Genomic DNA, 10,767 nt, shown 5'->3' on the forward strand with positions numbered 1-10,767 from the left:
AGAGAGGCAACATAGAAGGGATGGCGATCACCCCTATTGCGAATGTCGACTAGCAGTAGATAAACGACTATTAAGCGATTATCGAGTATCGATGCTATTGTGAGTGTCGCTTAGTCGCTCAATTAGCGACTGTGAATACTTTTTAATCGCTCATCCTTCTATTGCTGTTTCTTAGTCGTTGGAGTATGCGTTTATAAAATTTGCATTAGAGAGTGGTACAATAATGGATAAAAAGTAAGCCAATTGAACTGGAAGTTGTAAAAAATTGTGAAATATACATATGTATGTATGTGCCTGACTTGCAGATCAAAAATTGTAAGCAACAAAAGGCAACTTGCGCGGTTGGTCGACCTGATGCAGGAGAATGGGGACAAAGGCAAAGGAATTTTCGGAAAGAGGAGGGTCTCCGCTTCTATTGTGAAAGATATACAATATTTCGTGTGCAAATTGTTTTTGCGCAGAGCCAACATCAAAGTTTACAAAAAACTGCATTATTTATTAACTAGTGCTCGGAAATTTTAAATATTTATTTTGAATTAAAGTTTAATTCTTTCGCTACACTTGTATGTTAAAGTTCTTAAACTCGGGTCACGCTTTTGTACACAAATACCCAACATCATTGTACAAATAACTAAACCGTACCGATTTCTTACACTTCAATAAAGTTTATTAATGAGGAAAATAGCTTTTCCTGCAAGTCCTGTAAAACCTGCAAACTGTGAAGCATCTGGAACGCAACTTCTATTCATAAAATTCACATATGTACGTACACTTCATCTTCCAACTCCAAAGGATCCGACAATTCCCTACTTGCTTTAGCCAACTCTACTAATGTAAACAAATGTAAACAAACAAACAGCAATTCAGTCAACCATTCACATAGTACAAATTTTTATCGATCAAGTTACATAATAGCAAAATAAAAGATGATCGACTCGATCGACAAATTTCTATTCGACTGCCAGTCGACACTCGCAATAGGGGCTTATATGTCGCTAGAACATAAGGTTAACAGGTTGACAGACATAATGACCGACGCATTTAACTTTAGCTGCCCGGAGACCAAGCCGAAGAGGAAGGCCAAAACTGCGTGGTGGTCTCGGGAGCTCTCTGGAAGGAGGTGCGCAGGCTATTTAACCAGGCCCAGCGCACTGGATGCAGCTAAACTAACGAGCTACAACAAATAGGTCAGGAAGGCGAAGAGAGAAAGTTTCAGAACCTATTTTGAAGGTATCTCGAACACTCCAGCAGCCGTGAGGTTACACAAGGCTCTAGCCAGAGGGACGGTCAAGTCGTAACTAGCACTAAAGCTTCCGGATGGCACTTACTAATAATACTAATAGCAATAGGGCAGCCAATCTGCTTACAACACACTTCCTGGAGGCCTACCTTAGAACTGGACCCGGAGCTCTGGCGAACTAGACCACAACCATGTGACTGGAAACTGAGAAAGAAGTATTTTCACCCAGGATTCAGTTAGGTGGGCTTTGCGATCGTTCGAGCACTACAAGGCCCCTGGCGTAGATGACATCCGCCCAGTCATGTTACAGCAGGGTGGAGAGAATCTAATACCACACCTAGAGGACATAATGAGAAACAGTCCTGTTCGAAGCTTACGTTCCACAGGTGTGGCGGAGGGTGCGAGTAATTTTTACCCCGAAGGTGGGAAAGGGGGATTACCTGCTAGCAAATTCCTTCGGACCTATAAGCAGTGTTGCCGCCGCTGAAAGAACTTTCTAACCAAGATTAGACGAAAAAGTTACCAAATGTAAGGAAAAATAACCAGCTTTTTTATTGGTTTAACAATTCAGGTAATCACAAATTCTTTTTTATAATACGTATAGAAAAAGTTAACAAACTAAAGAAAATCAATTTTTATTTGCATTTTTAAAAGTCAATTCTTTTAAGGCTGTAATATTTAAATACATATTTTATAAAATCAGTTTTCCCTTATTAGATGCATATGTATGAATGTTAATATCTTCGTAAACATTACCAGTCTCTAAATGACGTTTTTAAACAAGTACATAGGTACACAGTTTCCCACTTCTTTATAAGAATCAATAAAATACCTAATCAGCGTGAACAACCACATTGTATATATCTTAAGATTAAGATTAAACAATTAAAAATTGGACTTATTGAACTATATCGTCGCTCAGCGCGAAATACCTCGTATACGCCAAACGTAGTACCGCTTATACGATGGTAAATAAATTTAAAAAAAGGCCAAAAACCCGATTTTTTCAAAACTGTGGAATGGTATTTATTTTAACTGAGCCTACTTGCTATAAGAGTATTATTATTAATCTTAACTTAAATTAATAAAGTAAGCAGTAATGGAAAAAGAATAACCAAATCCCTTTTTATTGTACATACATGACGTGGTATTGGGTTCTGCATATACGAGGTATCTATATATGTACTATCTAACAGGTTTGTTGCGAATACTAATCCAAGATAAAAGTCCTTTCCGGATAATAAACAAACGGCCTGTCCAAATTAAACAAATTTGGTATCATATGAAAGAGAACTGAAATAGCTTTTAAACAGAAATAACGAACGACCTCTACTTATATATTTTTTATAATCTAATACTATTTAAAGAAATGCATATACCTGACACAAGGTTTGTTCTATGGTAATTAATTAACATTTTTTGTTGAAATATTTTTCAATATGTGGCTTTCCTCGTTTAGACATTTCAGTTTTAAAGCTATTTAAGTCCTTTTTCATTTGATACCAAAGTGGTTTAATTTGGATAAGCGGTTTTTTTTATCCGGAAAAGACTTTAATTTCGGAATAATATTCGCAACAACCCTGCTATCTAAGTATGTATTGATTTGAAGTAGTCTTTAGTCGACCATGTATATTATGTATTCTGTATATTATAAAACAAATACATACATATGTAAGTAATATTAATACATTCATTCCAAATATTCTCACTTGGTTTCACTGCTGCGGCTGCCACTGCTGCTGCTACTCTCTACCTCAACCTCGACAGGTGTAGCTGGCCTATGTCAATTAAAAACTACAGTAAATATTAAAAAATAACCAAAACGGGACAGATATTAACAACTTCACAGGCAAGAAAAAAATAACCAAAATTGGTTAAAAGTAACCAAAACGGCAACACTGCCTATAAGCCTTACCTCCTAGCATTCTGAGGACAAATCCTATACACACTTGTCAGCATGCATATAGGACAGGAAGGAGGATCTTAGGAAAGGGAGGTTCACACAAAGGGATCTAAACTGGCGACGTTCCAAAGTTTTCTAACAAGTTTTCTTAAAGGACACTGCAGACTAAGGGGTCGCCTACATAAGCTGGGCATATGGTTGAATGATCTCTGTAGGTTCTGTGACTTGACCAGCGAGACGCCGCTTCACATTCTCACCGTGTTTGATGCAGTCTGCAGAAGATGTGAGAGGAGTGTAGGCTCTATGGGTACAGCTTGAGCACATCCACTCCCTACCCCCGAAGGCGCTATTGATCTTTCTGAGGGATCTGGGCTTAGATGAAGTGTTGTGAGAAGAAGAGGTCACAATAGATCACCAGGTCGCGGTGCACACATATTAATATTTATCTATATATATATGATAGGTGTCCTAACTGGACATAACATGTTGGCAGCGCACGCAAACAAAATGGGGAATGCTGTCAGTGAAGTTTTCAGGAAATGCATGGGAACGGGAACAAGGGAGACCCTAGAACACATCACACAAGTCATTGTCCTGCTGTATCAAAACACGATTGAAATATCTCTGAGGTCCAGAGTATAATAATCTTGAAATGATGTATAGGCTGACTTCCAAAACGTATCAATACTGTTATACTGCGGTATTCAAACTGTTTGTATATGCAAAGTTGCGACGCATTGCAGCCATATACATTGCATATCTCAAATATTCAATATAGCAATGAACAATTTCTCTGAATTTTCCATTTCTAAAACATCAGTGGTAACCAATAACAAACGAAGCATCAACTTTATTTCTGATGCGCTGATTGCTCTAGCGATGCGTTTCGATAACTTTTCATATGCGTTTTGGAAAAGTATACTTTGTACGTATGCAAAGCAATTGACGTTTTGGAAGTCAGCCATACTTCGAGTATACTTAACTAAACCTCTATGTCTATCTGGCATCACTAGGGACCTATTGGTCTATGTGGGGCGGTCAGCCAGACTGAATAACCTTACCTAACCTTAAATTTAATAATTTCTATCTATTGATGTATTATAAAAGACTGCAAGTCTTACGTCGACCCTCAAATCTTAAAAAATAAATTTATTTCCCAGGTTTAAAACCGGCTAAGAGGTGTCAGTTCAGCACTGGTCACCAAACAGGTTGGGGAACTTCGGTGTTGTTCCATACAGCAACAACAGCTAGGTATTGTATCGCAGAAAGGTCATCTGGTCCGCACATTGATCCCTTGCGACTAATCTAATGAACAATTAAGTAATACGAATTTTTTGTAAAAAGGTAGAATGTTATATATAAAATATATCATGCACACCTAAACGTTGCTTTTGTAATTTATCAAGTAGTTCTTTAGTTTACTAAAAAATATTTTTTTTACTTTCAGTATATCTTACATTCAATTTGAGGAGTGCATTACTTGGAGAATTATTGAAGTATTTCAAATAGAATAACGCTAACAAAAAAGTTAAGACTGAAAAAAGCATCTAATAGTAATGTATTTATCTGAAAAACGAAAAAAAATTTTAAATTGAATTACGTATTCAAGAAATGTTTCGTTTGTAAGCCAAGGATGAAACTTATTTAATATTGCTAACTTTGGAAAAGGGAATAAAAACACGGAATTCATGTTGCCTCGGAATTCACATCCTATGTATGCAGATGAAATTTTCCTTTCTTACTGCGAAGTCTTAGCATAACCGTTTTTATAGCGCTTAAATGATAAACCATATTTATAATTACATGTAGTTTAAAAGTACTCCGGTAACAATGCATGAGATACAGATAAATGACATCAGAAAAAAACGTGATTGATGCCGTCCGAGGAACGATTGCAGCTATGTTTAACAACGTATATCATTTATTCAAAGATGCTGACAACTGCACCTTGATGTCACAATATTTCAAACTTCGGACACGCGGCAATGTACACATTAGACTTTGGCGATGGCGAAAACGGCAGCGTGTTTTACGATTATTTAGATTTTTTACAGTCAGCACGATCTGCTTCTTATGTTACTGTAGTGTTTTTAGTGCCGTTGTTGCGCTAAATGAAAGCAGCGGTCAAAGCAGAAATGGTAGTAGTAAATTGAAAAACACTTTGCCGAGCTCAACGAGTATAAATGATACGACACAGATGGGACTACAATTTCCCTCAAGTGACATCGTTGCACAATTCAGTTTGCCAGCACTGGCTCCTGGAGGTAGTACCACTGAAGGAGGATCCGATGGTCTCGCTTCTTCAACAATGACAAGCACACTTAATACGCTTAATCGCTCGAATCCAACTATTCTAAGTGGTTCTCAGTACAAAAATTATTTTACCCATTTAGCATACGATCCTAAGCGTAAAGTTTTTTACGCTGGCGCAACTAATAAGATACTCCAATTGAATGAAAATTTGCGTGTTTTATCTCAGGCATTAACAGGACCCAAATATGATTCACCCCAATGTCACGCCAGCGGTTGCCCCGATGATGTCGATACAACACTAGTTAATAACCATAATAAAATACTAATAGTAAATTATGCACAGGGTGTGGGAATACTTATTGTATGTGGCAGTGTACGGCAAGGTGAGTGTTATACTATACTTACAATAAGACATGCATACATATTAATTTTGATTATTTAAATCATCACTAAATGTTGTTTATATGTAGGTGCCTGTGAAATGTATAACCTTACAAATTTTCCGAACTCGCCTCAGTTCATTGAAACTCCTTTAGCTGCAAATGATGAGTTCGCCTCCACGTTTGCATTTGTTGGTCCAGCAAAGTATTCATGGAAAGACGAAGATATTCTGTATGTTGGTACAACATTTACAAATGTTGGTGATTATAGGCATGACGTGCCAGCAATTTCATCACGCCGTTTAGACGATTTAAATTATGTTGAGTTTTCAATACAGCAATCTATTATTAATATAGATGTTAAATATCGTGATCACTTTCTTGTTAACTATGTGTACGGATTTAATTCATCAGAATATGCCTATTTTGCACTAGTGCAAAAGAAATCACATTTAGCTGATGAAGCTGGCTACGTTACTCGATTAGCGCGGATCTGTGTTGCGGACCCGAATTATGATACTTATACCGAGGTGACCATTCAGTGTCTTGCAACCAGGGATAATGTTGACTATAACATATTACGGGATGCAAAGATTACTCAAGCTGGCCAAAAATTAGCTCAGAAAATGGGACTAAAACGTGATGATTCTGTTTTAGTTGCCGTCTTCTCGCCATCTAAAGAAATCACAGATCAAGTAGAAGCCAAATCGGCCATGTGCATATATAGTCTAAAAGACATTGAAGAAATGTTTAATGAGAACATACATATGTGTTTTAACGGAACTATTAAGGATCGCAACTTGGGCTATATATCTGGTACTATCGATGATGGTCATTGTCCAGTAGCAGGTGTAAGTATTTTTTCAAATACGATTTAACATTCAACTTTGGATTAAAATCGCCAATTTTTTGCGTACAGACCATAGGTAATATTCAAGACTTTTGCACGGTTGGTTTAAAGATTAGTGGGTCTTCGCCGATTACTACACAATCCCTATTTCACTTCGAAAATGTTAGTATAACATCGGTAACTGCAACGACTACTGGCCTTCATACGTTAGCTTTTTTGGGAACTGAATTTGGCACAATAAAAAAGGTTTTAATATCTGGCCACAATGCCGGCGAATACGAAGAGATAACAGTCGATCCTGGCAATCGAATTCTTCAAGACACCATGATGTCTTCAAATAAAGAGTTCTTGTATGTGCTTTCGAAACGTAAGGTAAATATAATGATGGATTCGTTGGTATCTTACCAGTTTTAGTTTATACAACTTCATTGTTTACATTTCAACTAATGCAAGGATATAATTTTTAAAATAGATTACCAAACTTCGAATAGAGCATTGCTCAGTTTATTCTAACTGCTCTTCGTGCTTGGAATCTCGTGATCCTTTTTGTGGCTGGTGTTCACTGGAAAAACGTTGTACTGTCAGATCAACTTGCCAAAAAGATACTTCTGCCGCACGTTGGCTTTCACTAGGAAGTGGTCAACAATGTATTGATTTCGAATCTGTTGTCCCTGACAAAATACCTATCACTGAGCTTACACAGGTGCAGTTAGTCATACGTACTTTGCCAGAGCCGTTCAATGCTAAATATCGCTGCGTTTTTGGAAACTCAACCCCTATTGATGCTGATGTACTTGAAAATGGATTAGCTTGTATTACCCCGCCGATAGAGGAAAGACCTCAGATCAGTTCGAATATGGATCACGTTTTGGTGCCGCTTTCTGTTCGAAGTTCAGAGACCAATAAAGATTTTGTGTCGCGTTCCTTTGCATTTTTTGACTGTTCTAGGCATAATACTTGTCAGAATTGTGTGCGCAGTATTTGGGGGTGCAACTGGTGCATTTTTGACAATAAATGTGTACACAAAATGGAAGAATGCAGGAATATGGAGAATGTTATTAGTAATGAAGAAGTCTGTCCACATTTGAAACCTTCTCGGCAGCCGATACTACTGCCTGTTCAAGTGCCAAAAGAAATAAGACTTGAAATTGAAAATCTTCCCAAGCCAAAAAGTGCCCATTCCGGATTTTTGTGTACCGTTCAAATCGAAACATCTCAAATGCTTTTGCCAGCACGCATTGAATCAAATAAAATTGTAGTATGTGAAAAGACGCCGGTAAGTTTTGAAAATAAGCTCAGCTCTAATTACTTTTATTAATAACTTTTTTGGAATGTAGTATTTCTATGAAAGGAATACCCATGAATATGAGGCAAAAGTGGATATTATATGGAATCGGCAACATTATGTTGATACGGCAACCATTATCTTGTATAAATGTGATGTGCTAGGTTCCCATCGTGAACATGCTGATTGCAGCTTGTGTGTTACAAGGGATCCTAAATATCAGTGTTCGTGGTGTGGTAATTCATGTGTCTACAATGAGACATGTTCTTCCGAGGTGCACGCTGTAGGGTCGTATGATATGCCATATTCGATGATTCGCGCTAACGAATGCCCACGTCCTCGCATCGATATGATTAAACCTCTGTCAGGACCAATCGAAGGTGGAACTTTAATTACTATTGAAGGCAGTAATTTAGGTATACGAGAGGAAGACGTGCGTGGAAAAATATCTATTGGTAAAGTTCCATGTGAATTGGTTAACTATGAAATATCAGTGAAAATTGAGTGTCGAACTGGTGCTGTTGCACATGAGCTATCCGCTCCTATAAAAGTTGCCAATGACGCTGGTTACACAGAATCGAGTGTACAATTTCATTTCAAGAATATACAGCTTAATGGATTACAACCAACAATCGGTCCGAAATCTGGTGGCACGCAAATTTCACTTATGGGAAAGTATCTTAATATTGGCTCCCATATACGAGCATTTCTAGATGAGTACGAATGCAATATAAATGTAACTCAAGCATCTTCGTCGCGCTTGACTTGTATTACATCGGAAGCTACACAACCAGAACCAATTCGAATTTTACGATTAGTTATAGATGGCGCCAACCGGACATATACCTGTAGCAATCCCATGTTTCCGCAAATTCATTCGCATAAAAATTCATATAGTCAACATCAAGTATCGCCTGAACAAGGCACAAACTATGCTTATCATTATCACATTCCCTCGCCGCGGATATGCTCAATATTCAATTATACACAAGATCCACGAATAATGCAGATAAAACCCTTGCGGAGTTTTGCAAGCGGAGGTAGGGTATTAACAGTTCATGGCTTACATTTGAATTCGATTCAGAAACCCGAGTTAGAGGTAACTATTGACAATGGGCGTATTAATAAGAGTGCCTGTACTGTTATAAATCCAAACCAAATGGAGTGCCCGTCGCCGTCGGTCAATGCAAAGTTTTTGGAATACAAGGCCTCCTTGGAACAAATTAAAATAGCAGCTACAAATCCGTACACGTCTTCGTTTTCGAAATTCAGATTTGATGGTGTAAGAAAGCGTAGTACTCAAGTCGAAGATAATTCGTATTCATACACTACGATCACCAACTCAGCAAATGGTTATTCCGGGGTAGCGGGTGCTGACGTTGCCGCTTTTGTTAAGATACGTGAAACTCAATTAAATCTGCAAGTTGGTTTCATTATGGACAATGTGCAGTGGGTACGCGACTTAAGTAAATATTTTCAAAATATTCGTAGTACGATTGTTTACGTGCCCGATCCGAAGTATACTCCATTTCCAGGTGGGGTCAAGCTTTATAAAGGCGACACATTAGTCATAGAAGGCGAACAGTTAAACCTCGCCGCAGACGAATATGATGTTAATGTAACAATTGGTACATCGCAGTGTAATATAACCAGTTTGGCTTTAAATCAATTAGTATGCATTCCCCCTGAAAAGCAACCCGCACCCACTGATGAAAACGATGTAGAACAGGTCAACTCCTTGCCCTTAGTTGTTGTAAAAGTTGGCCGAAATTTGCGATTTGTTATTGGACACTTAAAATATGATCTACTTAAGCCATACTCGTTCTCAAATGCGCTAGTTGGTATCGTTGTTACAGTTCTCATCGCGTTAGTGGCCTTGTTCGTGGTTCTAATTATCTACAGGCGGAAATCAACACAAGCTGAGCGTGAATATAAACGCATACAAATACAAATGATTACTTTAGAAAGCAATGTTCGTTCAGAATGTAAGCAAGCTTTTGCCGAATTACAAACCGATATGACGGATTTGACTGCTGATTTGGAGAGCAGCGGCATACCTACCCTCGACCACGTCAATTACATAATGAAAGTTTTCTTTCCAGGAGTTTCCGATCATCCAATTTTGGTAGCACCAAAGGTTAGTTTATTTTACATACTTAGTACAAATTGAGGTAGGTTGTTATCCAATTAGCCAATTGCTCTCTTCGCCGTTATATTTCTATAAATTTAGAGAATTCTACAAATGTATCTTTGTTTTTTTTTTTTAGCTGCGATTGAATACCCCGCACACTCCTTACGACACTGCCATGCTTCAATTTGAACAACTGATTAGCAACAAATATTTTGTATTAACTTTTATCGAAACCTTAGAATCTCAGAAAACGTTTAATATTCGCGACAAGTAAGTAGCGAGTTTGTATGTTTTTTTGATGTATTGTGCGTAGAAAAAAGTCACTGCGAATTTCCTGTATGTCCTTCAAAGCAATCTAAAGTAAAAAGATCAAGGATCAGTTTATAATATGTATATTCCCCGCCTTGTTTGATGATTTTGTTATCTTTCGGAGAGTTTTTTAACTCGCCGTTTGCAGAAGGACCTGTATCTAATTAAGGTTAAAATAATCCCTACCTTTCACACTATTTACATAATAAAAAAATCCCTTTTTCTTATAATTTGCAACTCGAAATCGTTGACAACACTTTGCATCAGACGCGTGAGCGACTTATTCTCTTCATATATTAAAGAATTAACATTTTAGTATAGTTTAACTCACTTTTTATAACTTAAATTAAAATTAAAGCAAATAGTTGAATTAATTTGTATTAATCTTCTTATTTTGAATTAAAAGTAAAATGACT

General features: G+C 37.4%; 2 protein-coding genes across 3 annotated transcripts in view; one reads left to right on the top strand and one right to left on the bottom strand.

Annotated features, from left to right (window-relative positions):
• LOC118745713 overlaps positions 1-10,767 on the bottom strand; it is a 337,897-nt gene that overhangs the window by 320,917 nt on the left and 6,213 nt on the right. The gene's annotated exons all lie outside the window — the stretch shown is intronic.
• Positions 4,129-10,767, top strand: part of LOC118745712 (plexin-B) — a gene marked incomplete at its 3' end in the record, with an annotated part of 9,092 nt that continues 2,453 nt past the window's right edge. Inside the window, 8 exon segments of one of the 2 annotated variants that reach the window (XM_036479325.1) lie at positions 4,129-4,487; positions 4,591-4,857; positions 4,953-5,779; positions 5,867-6,627; positions 6,696-6,998; positions 7,099-7,902; positions 7,964-10,048; positions 10,179-10,312. In XM_036479325.1, the coding sequence (XP_036335218.1) occupies positions 4,993-5,779; positions 5,867-6,627; positions 6,696-6,998; positions 7,099-7,902; positions 7,964-10,048; positions 10,179-10,312 (4,874 nt within the window). 2 annotated transcript variants of the gene reach the window in all.

Source organism: Rhagoletis pomonella, unplaced genomic scaffold, assembly GCF_013731165.1.
Source record: "Rhagoletis pomonella isolate Grant_MI unplaced genomic scaffold, Rhpom_1.0 Rhpom_scaffold_00009, whole genome shotgun sequence".
NCBI classification, from domain to species: Eukaryota; Metazoa; Arthropoda; class Insecta; order Diptera; family Tephritidae; genus Rhagoletis; species Rhagoletis pomonella.